At 53.5% G+C, this 16,840-nt stretch overlaps 1 protein-coding gene across 7 annotated transcripts in view; it reads right to left on the bottom strand.

The window, feature by feature from the left end:
* Positions 1-450: 450 nt before the first annotated feature.
* The window catches only part of ILF3 (interleukin enhancer binding factor 3), a 30,004-nt gene continuing 13,614 nt past the window's right edge, over positions 451-16,840 (bottom strand). For 4 of the 7 annotated variants that reach the window (XM_061150313.1, XM_061150312.1, XM_061150314.1 and 1 more), the window contains 16 exons: positions 16,017-16,164; positions 14,539-14,630; positions 14,038-14,133; positions 13,235-13,346; positions 12,710-12,807; positions 12,042-12,153; positions 11,828-11,938; positions 11,075-11,274; positions 10,562-10,729; positions 10,020-10,157; positions 9,738-9,914; positions 9,478-9,631; positions 9,257-9,310; positions 5,566-5,931; positions 4,810-4,935; positions 451-4,042 (listed from right to left, as the gene is read on the bottom strand). In XM_061150313.1, coding sequence (XP_061006296.1) covers positions 3,906-4,042; positions 4,810-4,935; positions 5,566-5,931; positions 9,257-9,310; positions 9,478-9,631; positions 9,738-9,914; positions 10,020-10,157; positions 10,562-10,729; positions 11,075-11,274; positions 11,828-11,938; positions 12,042-12,153; positions 12,710-12,807; positions 13,235-13,346; positions 14,038-14,133; positions 14,539-14,630; positions 16,017-16,164 — 2,289 coding nt within the window. In that variant the 3' untranslated portion in view covers positions 451-3,905. Of the gene's footprint in view, positions 4,043-4,809; positions 4,936-5,565; positions 5,932-7,393; positions 8,797-9,256; positions 9,311-9,477; positions 9,632-9,737; positions 9,915-10,019; positions 10,158-10,561; positions 10,730-11,074; positions 11,275-11,827; positions 11,939-12,041; positions 12,154-12,709; positions 12,808-13,234; positions 13,347-14,037; positions 14,134-14,538; positions 14,631-16,016; positions 16,165-16,840 lie in introns of those variants that run through there. The other 3 variants (XM_061150315.1, XM_061150317.1, XM_061150316.1) reach the window with 3 other exon arrangements.

Below are 16,840 nucleotides of genomic sequence, written 5' to 3'. Positions count from 1 at the left end.
CTGGAGCACGTTCTTTCTAGCTCAGAATCTTTCCACGGCTCTCCATCGTCCTCAGGATGAAGTTGAGAACTCCTCTGCTTGCCAGTCAAGCCCCTGCACTGGATGGCTCCAGGCTTACATCAAGTCACACTTCTCCCTTTTCATGAACACAATGCTCACTCACCCAAGTATAGCTCCTTGAATTACATTCACACCTCCCAGAGTTTTCTGAGCATGTCAGTCCCTTGGCTAATCCTCAACACACCTTTTGGTCCCACTCAACCATATTGTCTCACTCGAGACATAGAATGCCTTCCCCTAACACTCCACCCAAGCTGGGAGGGGCCCTCTTGGTGCCTGGAAGCTCCTTGAGGGCTAGGGCCAGGTTCACTGCCCTATCCCCAGTGCTGAGTACACGGCTGAAACATACGCAATACCCAATAAATACGTTATGTGAATGAAACAAATGAGCACAGTAAATTTTCATTTATTCTGGAGTGGGTTAGAATGAGCATTTCAGCCAAAAATGCGTGCTGCATTGCTGTCCAAAGTTGTGTCCAGAGGTTTTAGAACAGGCCTGTGAAGGGAAGGAAGAGCCCCATAAGGCTCACACCTGGACACTGAATCCTGAGGCTGGACAGCCCAGCTGACTACACCAGAACCGGCTAATGGTCAGACAGAGAACAAATGAATGTTTCCCTGTTAGAGTAGAAGGTAGTTGGGCAGCTCAGACTGCACCTAGGCACAACCAGGGCCCCGGTAACTGCAAGTCTAGAGAGGTGTATGTCCCTGACTTTTGTCTCCACCATTGCTACTAAAGGCCCTCTTTCATCAGAGGTCACTAGTCCCCAGTACTTACACCCTGTGACCAGTACAAATTCCTGGCAAGGGCCTATCCTTCCCTGTGACATCATCTCTTTCCACCATGAGGCGTTAAAGTCATAATACTTTCTCCCTTCCTACCTTCCCTCCGAAAGCACCCTTCAAGGTGGCGTCTGGTCCCAGGTCACTGACCCCCGTGGCCTATCCACCAAGTTCCCTGTCCTGATCATCTTGCTAAGGGTGCGGGCCACCAATCGGTCCTTGTGCTGAGGCTCCTGGTGCTGTCTGCTGGTGGCTCAAAGACACGACACCATCCTCCAGCGAGACGTGGGCCAACGTGTCTCTCCATAAGCCAGCTGTTGCCCACCATGGCCATGGCTGAGGAGGCGCTGGAGACCACCTCTTCCACACTGGCCTCCAAGGCTTAGAGGGCAACAGGCCTGGGAAAGCCTGGATCAGCTCTGAAGAGGTGAGGTGTGAGCAGCAAGGCCTTCTCCATGCTAAGGTGTAGCCACAGCTTGCTGAATCCAGCTTCCTGTGGTGGTAGGTCCCAAGGGCTGGGATACTGTCCATGGTCAGCTGCATCACCGCCACCAAGGTCCCTGAGCAGAGTCAGGGTGATGAGGGATCTGTGATCACAAGTGGGCTCCTCAGACAGGTACTCACCTTGCTGAAAAGATGCTGTTGGCTCTGTGCTGCCCACACCTGACTACAGTAATCCTAACTGTGGCTGACAAGCTTCCAGGGCTGTGGCACCAATGGAGGGTAGAACCTTTACCCAGCCTTGTACTGGGTTGAAGTGTTTCCCCAAACAGGTCTGTCCAATTCCTAACCACCAATACCTGTGAACCTAACTTTACCTGGGAACACATCTTTTTAGGTTTTTTTTCAAAAAGGATCATGGCAAGAATGCATCCTAGACCAGGGTGCGCCCAAATCCAGTGACTGGTGTCCTTACGCAAAGACTCACAGGAAAAGTTCATGTGAAGATACAGGCGGAGACTGGCATGATGCTGTCACAAGCTAAGGAATGCCTGGAGCAACCAGGAGCTGGAGGCGGCAAGACGGCAATCCTGCTTCTTCCCAATAAACTTGTCCTGACTGTGGGAGGGACTCGGTCAGGCCTCCATCAAAGATAAGCCACCCGGGCCCCAGCCTTCCCCCAAGAGGACCATGGCAGCAAGTCCCAAGTCCCTGAAGACGTGTCACCACAGGGACATCTTCCTCCGCTGCCTTCTTTGATCTTGAGATGGTGTCCCTTGTGGTGTCAGCATCCAGAAACGTGAACAGTGGCGGCGGATGCTGTTGGGAAACCCACGGTGAAACCTGTGTGGAGAATGCAGGTCCAGAGCTAAAATCATGTGGCAGGCGGTACAGGAGTGTTCCTCGCCATGGACTTCTGAGTGACACAGCTTCTGCCCACATCTTTATCATCTCAAGCACAGGATCCCAGGGGTCTCGTGTGGGTCTCTCTCGGTGGAGCCCCTGAATCGATCTCCACTAGCACATATGCTGAAGGGATACCAGGGCACTTCAGGCCCCATTCCCCAAGCTGGACCATTTGATATCCAGAGCCTCCTCTGCTCTGGCAGCTGACAAAATTCTTATGATGTTTTTTTATTTAGTGCAATCACCTTTCCTTCACCTCCCCAAGGAGGCAAATCTTTATCCTCTGAAGGCATGCTGGATGGTTTCTGCCTCAGTTGAGTGACTCTGCGTCAAGAATGGTTCACACTTCTTCCAATGGCTGACGTTAACCAAGCGTGGGAGGCCAGGCTGCCACCTGGTGCTCAGAACTTGAACAGTACACAGTCTATAAGAGTGGAGAGGCAGGACTAGATGGGCTTCTGCAGACAGGCGGTCCCAGGCCTCACCGAGGGGCTCCTTCCAGACAGGCAGGTACCACCACTCTCTCCCTGGGGCAGGGCCGGAGTTGAGAAGGGCTGCTTGGGGAGGGGGGTGGCCGCTCTTCCATCTGCACATTGATAACCCCTAGGTGACAATGTCTCCCAAACACTGTGCAAATGCCCAAGATGGAGAGGCATCCCAAAAGTGTACTCAGTGGAACAGACCCCAGGCAGGGGCTGCTGGAGACATGAAGTGCCCTGCTTGCAGGGATGGTTCTGGGGCTGCATTCCCCAGATCTTGGGAACCTTCAGCCAGATTCAGCTGGGCTTCTTCAAAGTCGGCTATGTGTACCGAAGTACGGGAATCACCTTACTCCACGGTGAATTTGAAACTGCACTTAAAAACTCTATTAGAATTCATGGAGTAGAAAATAAACCCTGCCCAATTATGTGTGAGCAAAACCTAAACAGCAGTGTGGGCCTCCGGAAGCTGCCCTGCAGGCCGTCGGGAGAACGGAGGTTACGGAGCCGTTGCAGCACCGGGTCTGCAAGCTCCCAGGACACTGGGTCACTGGCCCTGGACCTCTCTGGTGACCAGGAGCTGCCCTGCCCCCACACCCTGCCTTCCTGCGCTGGGAACAGGGTGGCGGCACCCTGCCCATCCTGCTGCGGGTGGGCCAGACACCCAGGGCTACGACGGGCGCAGAGTTTTGTTTTTTCTTTATTTGTCTACATTCAGCTCAATTCAGATGTACTGCCTGAATGATGCAGACATACCAAAAAAAAAAAAAGAAACCCCACTCTTTCCCACTGGTTTTTAAAATAAAATCTTCACTTATAAAACTGAAACACTAAAGCATTAAAATACAGAAAGCTCGTTTAACTCACTTCACAAAAGCATTAACAGATGACGTATCCCTTCCGTGACTATTTAAAGACAAACTGAGTTAACACTAACACCAATCGTAAATAGACAGAGGGATACTTAACTCCAAGAACTCAAAAAACTCTACTCAGACAAAGTTGTAATGGCAACTAACAAACCATTGAAGACACGGAGTCCCAAACACGGCTAAATATGGGTCACAGGACGGGTCACGGGGGTGACCAGCTGCACCTCACGACACGGCAACGTGGACAGGGGAGGGCGGAGGGGCCTGGAAAGGCCGGCTGACATGTTAACTGTGATGCATAAAACTGAATCTTACAATGGGAGGGTAAGTGCAGAAGGTACAAATCTTCACCCCCTTGGGGGCTTTATCTGTATTGATAGTTCATGCTGTGGTCTGCGTTTCTGCCATAGCCCCCTTGTGATGACTGGTAGGAGCTGGGAGGACCGCTGTAATTCTGGCCGGACCCTGGGGAGTTGTAGTTCGACTGTGATGAGTAGCCTCCTAAGGGAGAGAGGAATGGGTCAGAAGTGAGGGGCACGAGGCCCACCCCACGACCAGTGCTCAGGCGTCAGCCAACACTAGACAGAGCTGTGTCTGTCCACGAGATACAGCAGCAGAGAAGCCCTGGAAACGCCACTTTGTTAAGTGTCTTTCCAGGGTCAATGGGTCTGGTTCTCACATGAGCCCTGAGAGGTGGGGCCATCAAGCCGGGCTTACAAGGGGTAGGGATCTGCCGTCACACATGCATTAGCCATGGGAGCTGTAATGGGGGGCTGCCTGAGCCAAGGCTGAACTCACCACCCCCAACCAGAGTTCACACAGCAGGCTGTTTGGCCCTCACTGTTCTCAGCATTTTCCCCTGCTGGTGCCAACATTTACAAGTAGGGCAATTTCTGGACTTCCCTAGAGGGGGGCAGGGGGCTCAGGTTTCATCGCTGGTAGGGGAGCTAAGATCCCACATGCTATGTGGCCAAGAAGTTTTAAGAAGTAAAATAAAAGTGGGTCTCAAAACTGTCTGGCTCTGGAAGCCAATGCTTGAGGTGTGCCCAAGCCTAGGTTCTCAGAAATCCCGTGTGAGAGCCGGTGACCCCCATGCCTGGTTTTCACCCCACACGGAAGCCACGTGGCAGCTGCCACCACAGCCCCATCTGTGCTGCTCCCCGCACACGGCAGGCCACGCCACTCCTCATGGGGTCCCCATGGGCCCCGCTGGCTCTGAGTTTAAGCCTCCCCTCGCCCCTCTGCACCACCTGCTTCCTCAGGCCCACCTTGTTTGCCTTGGTATGAGGAGCCACCCCCAGAGCCTCCGTAGCCCCCATGTGACCCTGGGTTGTAGGACGATCCGCCTGAGCCGTAGCTGTTCCCGCCGCTTCTGCCTCCACTACCACTGTAATCTGGGGGAGAGAAGACAGTGTGGTTAAGGGGCTGTGGCCACGACGCGGCTGGGGCACTCTAGGTTCTTTGTGCTGTAGCCCTGGCAGTGGCAGACCCTTGGTTGAGAACCTAGGCCTTCTCAGGAATCCCTATCTTAACTGTTAAAACCTGGCAACCAGTCCAACCATGAAGTGCCAGGGGTCACTGGAGTTCTGAAATGTCACCACATTCTGAAGCCCAATTCCATCCTGCCTGCTCCAAGCCTCCTCCCTTCTCCCACTTGGCACCCAGCGACCCCTGCCGGGCCCACTCACAGACAGCACGGCTTCCTTAAGGACAGCCCAAGGATGCCCCGAGTCTTGTCGTGCTGTCTGCACAGGAGGTGAAGAAGGGGGCAATAACTGAGGATCTGCTGGGGGCTGTCTCCAGAGCCTAGCCCTGGAGGCGAGCTCATAGCAGCTGGCCTGGCCTCACAGGCTTTATCTATTCTGGTGACCCAGCCTCTGGAACCGTGGAGAAGGCAACAGGGAGGGGACAGCAAAGACTCAGACTGGGAGATTCGTTTCCAGGGTCTTCCTAATGCCTGCCCTGTAGCCAGCATCACTCAGCTCTCCACCATGCCTGGGGATGTGCTCTGCCAGCCAACTCACTGAATTTGCTCTCGTAGCTGTAGTCGGATCCGCCTCCGCCTCCAGGGGAGCCGTAGGAGTTGGAGTATGAGGAATAGTTGCCTTGTCCATGATTGTAGCCTTTCTGCTTGCCCTGCGGGGGCCCGTAGTTGCTGTACTGGCTCTGGCTGTAGGATTGCTGCTGGCCTTGGTGGGGCTGGTAGCCTGAGCCATATGAGGGCTTCTGCTGGCCCCCGTGCGGCTGCTTCTTCCCGGCGTGTTTTGGGGGCACTGGGGAGTTGTAGTTGTCACCTTGGTAGTAGGAACCGTAGCCAGAAGAGCCACCACCGCCCCCGCCGCCGCCACCACCGGCATTCCCCGAATGCCCTCCGTTGCTGTAGAACTGACCTAAACAGGAAGGCAGCAGGTCAGGCGGAGGAGGGGGAGACGGGGAAGGGCAGGAGGGGGGCGGTCGCAGCTGTGGGCCCTGAAGGCTGACCCACAAGCCCATGGCCCAGGCTGGGACAGAGGGACGGAGGCAGGACAGCGAGGAGTGGTGGCTCCGGTCCATCAGGCAGCCTGGTTGGGGCTGGCCCCAGCCTTCAGCTCCACTCACCCATCAGCTGATGACAACAATGGATCTTTGCCAAGCAGCGGCACGACAGCAGGCCGACAGCAGCTTTTGCGGCAGATGTCAACATTATAGTGAGATGGGCTCCAAGCGCGGGATGACATTCACGACTAGCTTGCTGCTACCCAGATGTCCCCAACAGTGACAGGAAAAGCAAAGCCCCACAGAAGCAGCCAGCTCCCACCTTGTCCTCCTCCCCTCGCCCCCCAACTCCCCGCTGTGCTGGGAAGAGGCTCTGCAGTCCAAGCCCTGGGTGACCTCAGCAGATATTCTGTAATGACGCCCCTAAAGCCAAAGCCATTCACGGAAGACTAGCTGGTCTGAACAATGACCTGGGATGTCTCCCGGGTGTGACTTCCACAGCCTCGAGGGGAAATGAAACACCAGAGTTGGGTTCCCGACGCCCAGGTGAGGCCTCCCACAGGGCACACCCCTCATTCCCAGCACAGCTGCCGGGCACAGGCGGGACCCAGTGGCAGGACTAACAAGTGTGCAGCGAGGCCACCACATTCTCAAGCCCTGAAGCAGAGAATGTCACAATGGATACCCGCCTCCCCAAGCTGGTCGCTCGGTATAGACCCTGGTTTGTTAACAGACCCCAACACTCAGATGGACCCATGGGGGATGGGCCTGATAAGGCAGGGTGATAGAAGGCGGAGGTCAGGTCATGTGGGTGGCTCCCCGACCCAACTGGGCAATCCCCGACATTCACGCAGGGGCAGCGGAGTCCCTGGGGCAGGCAGACCCGGGCACACTACTTCTGGTTGGCTGCTGCCCCTGACACAGCCAGCCATTGTGTGTGCCTGGGATAGGGGAGGTGGAGGAGGGAATGTTCCCACACACCCAGTCCTTCCTTCCCATATTTAGCAGCAATGGTCTCCAGTCTTTTGAATGAGGTGAATCTGGGAGTTCTCAAGGACCTTCCACCCACTGCAGATATACACCTCGTACCACTGTGTCTTGGGTGGTTTGGACAATAATTTGGATAGAGCTAATCTGCCACGTAAGTTAATTTCCTTAAGACCCCTCCACTCAGCCCACCAGAAGGCAGAAACACCAGGGAGAAGGCTGTGTCCCTGATGCAAGAGAGAAAACACGCGAAGGTTCCTGGAGGAGGGGCGGTACCCCCTGGAGACGCCCCCCTCCTCTCAGAAGCCCACCACCTCAGCTGTCCACGGTCTGCACTGAGCGCCTCCTCACCCCTCCGCCAGCGTGGGGATGAATGAAGACGCCAAGGACTGAGGGCTTGTTACTTTAACATGTATTGATTAAAAAAAAAATAATAAAGGGGAGGGAAAGTTTTCAACGTCATTTCAGGATAACTATTTCCTGGTATAAAAAGACATTATTCTCAAACAATAACGTTCTAAAAAAAAAAAAAATACATCATGCAATCAAAGTTTCACTGAATGTTTCAAACCCCTGGGAACAAACTATGGAGTAACCGTTTTGACCAGTTTTTTGCCTGAATAAACGCAAAATCTTGCAAGTCAATGTGGAGGCAGGCTTTGCTGCAAGAACTGTTGATCAGAGCCAAAACTACACTGGTTCCCAAGAAAGACTCCCGCCAGGAAACGAGGGTCTCATTCAAGAGCCAGAACGCCTCGGTGCAGCTCTACTTGCAGGGAGACGCCCCCAGCTCAAGACTGCAGCTTCAGGGGAGAGGGCAGTAGCTTTCCAGGCCTTCTGGAACCTGTCGTGGGAGCAGGCTGGCAGCACAGGGCCTGCTGGGGGCTTGGCTCCTCACAGGAGAATTAGGCGCTATGTATTAGGCTCTTTCTACTTGGATATTTTTAAAGCCCCATTTAAAAGAAAAAGGGAAAAAAAGAAAAATCCTTAAGAATCCCATGCATTTGCAGCAATGATCAGGACTTGCAAAATTCTACGTTCTCATTTCCTTAAAGCCTGTCTGTTTCTTGCACTAAGAGTGGAAGCACAGTTTTGATACCTTTGAGAGTTCACCTCTAGCTAAAGCAGCCACAGAATATCACACTCCGGAACAAGAACCCACCAGAGCAGTTACAAAATATGGAAGAGATTAACTTAGCACAATGTACAATTCCCCAATGTTCTCAATGTTTCACATGCTTATGGAAAAAAAAGCAGATTGCTCTGGATTCGGATGTGGTGAAACTGTTACTGTCAAAGGCATCAAAGAGATTTGGGGATTTGTTAAAAGGTTAAAAATTCATACAAAACCTGCTGTAAATTAAGACAAAGGTAGATTAAAATGCATTATTATCTGTCTCTTAAATAAAGTAATGCTTTCCATAAAAAGCAAAGGTGGGCTTTTGCCTTGATGCTGACCAACGCTGGCTCTAGAATTCTGTGCAGTTCTGCACAAAAACGCATTCTCTGAAAAATTGTTTTCCACTTATTGTGAACTTCAATAGGACCAAGTTCAAAGGCAAATCACGATAAAAACTGCCATTGTCTTAAATTCTGCAGGCTAAGAGTTTCAGACAAGCTGCGGTGACAAGCCACGGTTGAGAAACCCAGTGAAGCACAGGGCACAGCACGGACACTTTGGGTTTTGGAGTTCGAGAAAATTGGAGTAAAAAGTTGATTTTGTGTGCAATACTTTTAGATGCTCTAGGAAGACCCAAAATCATGATAGCCGTAGCAGTCTGTGAAAAAGTCACCTACAAAAGGGGGAGACAGAGCAGAGAAAAAAAATTAGAATTCTTTTGAAAAAGGGCACAGAGCGCCACATTTGAAATTCATGTTTTAGATTTCTCTGCTCCTGTAACCCCCCAATGAAGGCTCCTTCTCAAGACAAGAGCTGTGCACTGTCAGGAAAAGCGTATTCACAGGTTTGGTGCTTCGCATGGCTTAAAGCAGAGAAATTTAAAATTTCGACTTTTAACGAATTTGCCAGTTATACAAATGTGAGCCTTAACACTTAGAGAGTAAATTACGCTTCTGCAGCATGGGGGCGCTGGAGGACCACTTGCCCTAACACCAAACACAGGTGCCAGCCGCCCATGAATCTCAGGGAGACTGCTGCTGCTAATGCTGCTGGGCCACCCTGCTCTAACTCAGGGCACAGGAGCTAAACTGCAGCTTCTTCCCAAGCTCAGACAAAGAGAAACACGCACTTACTGTAGCCAGCAGTCGCTGAGTTGCCTCCATACCCGTAGCTGCCATACCCGGCACCTGGAAGGGAATGGACAGGGTCACCAGGATAGGAAATGGGTCTGCCCCACCCCTGCCTCTTTCTGCATCTCAGTGAGTCCCTGGGGCGGGGTGGGGGTGGGGGGGGTCCCCACCCACTGCAGGGAGCAGGCCAGGCCCCTGGGGACAGTGCAGGACAGGGTCCTCACCAGCATTCATGTAGCCTCCATGGTTGGCACCACCGAATCCTCTCCCTCTCCCTCGACCACGGATGTTCCCTCCTCTTCCCCGTCCTCGGAGGTTGGGGGGTGGGGGCACTTCATTGTGCATGGGGCCCCCCATGCCGAACCCAGGGTTATGTGGCTGGATGGGAGAGAAGACAGACAACTTACATTTATCTCCCATTCAAATGATCAGAGAACACCCACCAAGGAGAGAGCACCCGGAGAGTTCAGGGCTGAACACTCACCTTAGCAGCAAATTTTGGGCCACCTCTCACAGGCACAGGGGCTCTCTTCTTCTTGTTGGCCTCCAGGGAGAGAGGGGCGTCAGGGAACAGCTTTTCTAGTGCAGCCAAGGCGGCATATGCTTTGGCCACCTTTTTGTTTGAGCCAGCACCCTGAAACTTCTGCCCATCCACCTCGACCTGGGGAGAACAGATGTGTGTCAGGGGTGACCCAACACTGCCTTTGGGGTGGGGGCGTCTCCTAAGACCCCAGGCCCCCACGGGAAGCAGCCCGGGACCACTCGCCTCCATGACAAAGCGTTTGTCGTGGCTGCCACCCGTCTCTGAGATGAGCTCGTACTTGAGGCCGCGCCTCTTCTCGTTGAGCTCCATGACGGGGTTCTTGCCATGTTTGGTCAGGATCGGCCCCTGCTGTTTTACGTTCTCAGGGAAAACAGAAAAGAGCACCGACAAACTCAGCTGAGGTCTCTCCCACAGGCAGCAGCCGCCCCTGCGTTAACGGTCTGAGGCCCTCCGCTCCACTCACTCTGCTGCCCGCCCCGCTGGAAATCACCTGTGGGCTTGCCAGCAATGGGACCACCTCCACCCACACCGTCTCTCTCAGGGAAACAGCCTAGCCTCGACTACAGGCCTCCCAGGCGCCGCCCCCGACGTTGGGTCAACACCAGCACAGGCCTCGACAGCGCACACTTCCACTCCCTCCACAGGGCCCTGGACTGGAAGGCTGTTACGCTTCTGGAGGAAGAGAACGAGGACCAGTGCCTGTCCTTGTTCAGGGGACCCCGAGTCACTCCTGCGGGGCCTCACAGCACCCACCCTGTGCTCACCTCGGTGGTGGGGTCCGAGGGGAAGGCGGCACTGGGGGTGGAGACGGCCTCCACCACAGGTGGAGGGGCCACCACGGCGGGCTTCGCCTCTGCCTCCTCAGCTGAGTCCTCCCCTTTGCTGGAGTCTCTGCCTTCAGCACCCGTGGGCAAGCCCATGTCCTGTAACACCTGCAGCGGGGGAGACCCCGTGTCCCCAGTGAGGAAGGCCTCACCCAGACAAGCACTCTCCCACATCCAGCATCCTGAATCAGCAGCTCTTAGGGAGCCTCCAGCCAATTGGAGGCACTTTCCTGAAGCTCCCAAGACCACCGAATGCCCACCCACACTTGGAGGGCCTGTACCCATCAATGACGGCATTCTGGCCGTGTGTGACTTGGCCACTGGTCAGGCCTCTGTTTCAGTGTTCCCATTCCCTCCCTCAGCCTCGTGCTTAAACAGGGGGCAGTGGCTCCTAATGGGCACAAAGCTGAGGGAGGCACTTCACCATTCCACCACACTGCTGGCCACACTCACCTTCACAGCCACGTGCAGCTTGGCAGTCTTTTTGGAGGGCCCAGAGGCCTCGAAGGAGCTGCCATCCACCTCCACTGACATGGTGAAAATGGGGGCGTGCACGGGACCGGTCTGGGAAATCAGTTTGTACTGCAGCCCTGGTTTGAGCTGGTTCAGTCTCATCAGGGCATTCATCGCTTGTGGAGGCTCTGCCTTCTCCTCTAGAGAGAACACAGCAATGCTGCTCTACAATGCCAGTCAATTCTGACCCCGACAGGGACACTCTCCTGACTGCCCACCCGCAACACACCACGTGGTGGACTGGGCAGGAGGCCAGGTGGCCACATGTGCTGAGGGCCTGCCTGCCCTGCTATCCAGACACATACCCTGACTGTGGTCACCAGCTGAGGTGCATCCATCTTAATTGTGTTCCATGCCCATGCTAAGTTTAATCAATCCCCTTCATGGATCACAGCCTTGTCATGGCGAAGGAGCTTGCATAGCTCAATGGAGCTATGAGCCATGCCATGCAGGGCCACCCAAGATTGATGGGTCATACTGGAGTTCTGACAAAATGTGTTCCACTGGTGGAGAGACTGGCAAACCACTCCAGTATTCCTGCTGTGAGAACCCCATAACCAATCATTCTTAAAAGCACTTCCACATCACATCCAAGAAAAATAGAACAAAAGCAGGTATGTCACCACTTTGGGCTAAACCTTCAATGAAGCCAGATGGCGGCTTAAAACAAGGACTATGTGTGAATGCTTGTACCTTTTTTCTGAATCTTCTTCTTCTTTTTGCTAGGAGACTTTTCCTCTCCATCTTCCTCCATCGGGCGTTTCATGGGCGTAATGGCGTAGGTGGTGCTGGGGGGTATTTGAACTGAAACAAGACGAGGACGGCAGCAGCTGAGACTCTAGCCTGTCCTCTGCCGGGAGCCCATGATGACGTCGCCGCCTGGGCCCAGGCCCCACGGCCTCCTTACCCGTATAGTCCACTGGGTTTTCATTCTTTGGTTTCTTGGGCATCTTAGATGGCAGAGGGTCCATACCAAGTACTTTATGGAGCTGGCCGAACGCAGCTAGTCGCAGTGCGTGCTGGAGAAGGGGAAGAGGAATCTGACTGAGCCGCCCTGCACTCCCAGCCCTCATGTGTGCGCTCACTAATGCCTCCTGGAAGGGGTGGGAGCTGAGGGGGTTGCTAATGGTCTCCCCTATGACAGCAAGGGGTCCTCCGCCAGCCAGGGGACGGCCTGATTGCCAGGGCCCAGCCTTGCTGTGGGGGAAGGCCAGCCTGTGACCACCCCCCTCAAAAGAATACAGGAGACCCCAACCTGGGGACTGGTTGCCACACGGAGCCACGGGGTGGGCCTGCAAGGGAAGGACCCCTGAGCAGTCCACATAGCAAATACATCTCCCCGCTGAACTCGGGTGTCTGAAAACGGCACTCGAGCAGGCCAAGGGGGGGGCAGGTGACAACCTCGCGTGGCGCCAGGGGAAAGAAGCAGCCCAGGTTGGGGCTCCCTGTATCAGGCCCGAGCCCCTGACCTTCGGGCCCCAAGCTGAGCCTACCCTGAGAATACCCAGTAACGGAACTGGAAGCCAGTGATTACAGACTGGGTAAGGGCTCACGTGGCAATGGCGACGACTATACCTGCGCACTCTGTGTGATATCTTCCCGTTGCTGTCTGTCTAGATGCCCAATAGCATCAGTGGCTTCTTTTTCACAAGGGTCATAAATGCCAGAACCATCTGAAGGCAGGAAACAAGGAAGATATGCAGAGGATTATCTTTTAGCATCTCGGAAGCGTGGTGCTGGGCTGAGGGAACCAAGTGCGTTACCCCCCGCGCCCCATCCACACCCAGCTCTGGAAAACACGCCGGGCTCAGTGACCCACTCGGCGACCAGCCCGTGAGAGAAATAAGCCACTTGTGTCTCAGAGCAAGGAGCTCGCGTGGGAGTGGGTCACTACTGCCCCGGATCCGCCCGGAGTCACAGCTGCGGAGCCGGCACAGGGCTGGATATGATGGTGCAAGAGGGTAGTCACATGCTTCACCCCTGGAGGGACACGGGCTGCTGCTACCCTAACCCACTCAGGGGACCCGCCGGGAAGTGGCCTTGGGGCCTCGGTCCCTGTCCTTTCCTTTCCCTGCCTCTTGCAAAGCACAAGGCCCCAACCTGGCATGACGATGCCCGAAGCCAGGCATTCCAGCACCCTCCGCAGGGCCTCGCCGGCACCCATGGGTCTGTTGGCTGTGCCGATGGACTTCTCACAGAGAAGCTCGAGGGGCTGAAAGGGAAGAGGGACAGTTAGTCACCAAGTCCAGGAGGGAGCAGGCTGACTCTGAGGCAGTGTCACCCTGTGTGTGTGTATATCAGAGTCAAGGCCCTCCAAGTTCACAAGCCAAAGACAGCACACCGAGAATAGGGCTCCACCAACTTTTCCGAACAGGGACTGGCCTCTTAGGCTGTAGTGGCCAAGAATGGAAGTTGTGTGCTCAGGTACTTAAAGTGAAGCATTTAGAAAGATAAAAACCATGAGGGGGTATGTGTATACTTAGAGCTGATTCATGCTGCGTACAGCAGAAGCTCACGCAACACTGTAAAGCAAGTATCCTCCAGTTAAAAAATAGTTAAAAAAAAAAAGCCATTCTTCACAACAGACTATAGACAGAGGCAACTGGCCAAAACAAGCCTGTGGGCCTCAGTCTGCTGACCCTTGTCTCAGAGCAGCTACAAAAGCTTCTACACAGAGAAGCTGTCCCAGTAAGTGCGCCGCTGGTCCCCCCTCGGCTGAGCTGTGCACCCTCCTCTGGGTTCCTGGTCTGGCTCTCAGCCCCACCCAGGGTGTGGCACTCAGCAGCTCAACAAGCAGCTGTGACGGGATGCATCGGCCACACCCCAACGGGCGATCAGCCCACTGATCGGCAACACAGTCCTGGGATCCGGGAAGTCTGCACACATGACCCAAGGTGCCTTACCCATCCTCTGAGGGGACCCCAGGTGGGCACTCGGGTGCACAGGTCCCTCAGGACCCGGATGACAATGACACACGACTTCAGCCCGTTGGCTCTGGCCTAGAGGAATAAAGCACAGGCTCTTTACACCGTGGCAGCTCCCTGCACGCAAGGCAGACATGAAACACACAAGTCTCAGGGCGCTGCTTTGTCAAGGGTAAACGAAGGTGAGCGTGCATGACCACCAAGTGTGCAGTCGGCAGCGAATCCACCGAGTGGATGGTAATAACATTATTACTCTTGGCACAAAGCAGCAGCTCCCCACCTACTCAGTCACAAACCTCCTTGGGGGGGGGGGCGGGGTGTCAAATTTGTCTATGCGTGCTCCTTTAGCATCCGCACGCCAGCAGGTGCTAAGTTCAGCACGGCGCTCTTCAATGTTACCACAACTTTATGGTGAAAGTTAGCCAAGTTAAAACTTAGGAATTCTCTACCGAAAGACAAATAGAAGAACAAAATGCAAACCTGGAACCACTTGGCGTGTCGGAGGGACGCCAAGGCAGCAAGGCATTTCTGCCTGTCCAGAACGTCCGGGGGGTCGTTGACTGATAGCGTTTCTATTCATGGATGGAATAAGAAGACAAGGTACAGTTTGACCAAGGGGTTTCTGTCAGGTGGAAAGGGGATGTGGCAGCTTCCTAAAGGGCAGCTGAGGCTCCCAGAATCTCAAGTCCTCTCCACCCTTGACCAGGGAGGGAGATGCTCGAGCACATTGAACTCAGCCCCGAGAGGAGATTATAAAAATCAGAGGCCCCCTCCAAAAAAAAAAAAAAAAAAGAAAACAAAAAGAAAAACAAAAACAAAGTGGGAAGGTACTCTAAAAGGAACAATCCCATGGGGAGGGGGACAGATAGGTGGACCCTATCTTCTAGTAGATGGTTACCTTGCTTCCTCTCCCCAGGATCTCCCAATAAATGAGCTATGCTAAAAAATTCATTAGCAAAAAGAAAAAACAAAAACCAAAACCGGAAAAAAAAAAAAAAAAAAAGAAGGTGGGGGGAGTAGAAATGCACTCCCTCTCTGCCTCCCACAGGTCATCCCCTGAGGCAACTACGGCAAAGGGGACCACCTCCGCCCACCAGGCGGGACTGCCCCAGCCCCAGCCCTTGACAGAGTCAGTCCTGTTGGTCAAAGGTCCAGCGTCCCTGAATTGATAAACTAGAAGGGCTCTGGTGGTGAACCAGGTATCAGAACCAAAGGGCACTGAGAAACCTCAACAAGGGCGTGCGTAAGCCTGTGCTGCAGCAAAACCGGGGCGTTTGTCGTTGCCACCATCTGTGCGTCAGGGGTTTTGGATAAGGCTGGTCACCCTGACTTTCAGTCATGACTGAAAACCATCCACCCAGAGATACACAAGGGGCCCTGGGCGGACTCGGAATCGTGAGAGCACTAGCACTGTCCGAGGTTCCAGGATTTGGTCTGAAAATCGCTCCACTGTTAAAAAAAACTTTATCCAAAACTCTGCCCCAGCTCTCTGCATCTCGATCACGGCCACAGGTAACAGCAGCCAGTGGACGAAGACAAACAAAGAGGCCCTGGTTCTACTGCAACACAAGCTGTCTGCACAAGTCCAATGTGATACTCATGCAGACACCATCTGGTTGTCTTCCGTACTTTAAAGCCTACAGTCACTGGGGACACGCTTTTCCAAGGCCAGAGACTGGCTCAACCAAAAAAACACCTTTAATACCGATGAGAACATCCAAGGATTAAGACAGACAAAGACGGTGCAATCCTCTCGGAAAAGTACTACTCACTTTTAGTGCAACTGTTTTGTCAACCTCCCAGGACCGAAACCCAATGGGAGATGTGAGCTCAAGTAAAGGTGGTCAAAGCTATACCGCTAGCCTTTTATCAGAGCAATCTAAAACTTCATAGCACATTTTAACAGTGAGGGGATACCACAGTGCCAACGCCCTGCTGGCCTTTCTCAGCCTCCCTACCTCCAGCTAATACTTTCTCCATTTCTTCTCTGACAACAGGGGAGGTCAGGTGGATGGTCAGGGACAATGGAGGCTCTTTTGTGTTTTTTATCACAATCGCAGCGTCATCAACAGACTGGAGTATTTCATACTTGTCATCTGTGACTGCCTATAAAAGAAAACGCAACCGTCAAACACGGGCTTCCCAAGACCAGCAACAGTTCTCTTGAGCTCCTGATTACGACTGCAGGCCAACTTCTTGGGTTGTGACTGACAGCAGCGCCTTCCATTAGGGGTCAGAACGCCCTCTTACTGGACAGGCCTTTGGCCATCTTCCAGGTACTCCAGGGAGGAGATGACTACTTAGCAGAGAGAGGAAGTTTTGTAATACAACGTTAAGAGTTTAGTCTGGGAGGAGATGGTGGTGTGAAATCCTCACTGTATCACTTGGGAGTCACATAACTTTCGACAGATCACTCTATTTCATCAAGATTATGATTTCTGATTTGTAAAATGGACTTAGGGACACGACCGACACCCAAGGCAGCAAAGGAACTGAACAGGACACGGCACGGAAAGCATAGGACCCAGCACAGAGTGGGCAGCCGCCACCGCCGCTTCCACACACAGACGAGCCGCTGTCACAGGGCACGGAACGAAAACTGCGTGGTGAAACAGCTTCATGTGGCGACTATGGAAGCGCGTACTTGCTGCAAATGCATGCTACATGCATCTATAAAATGACATTCATGACTGTAACTTCTGCTTTCTTCTTTATACCAGTTTATACGCCCTGATCAAGAACACTTGAGTATTTATGATTTTTGTCAAAGAAATAAAAAGTT

Source organism: Dama dama, chromosome 9 (assembly GCF_033118175.1).
Source record: "Dama dama isolate Ldn47 chromosome 9, ASM3311817v1, whole genome shotgun sequence".
Classification (NCBI taxonomy): Eukaryota; Metazoa; Chordata; class Mammalia; order Artiodactyla; family Cervidae; genus Dama; species Dama dama.
This window is presented reverse-complemented; position numbering and strand designations above follow the sequence as displayed.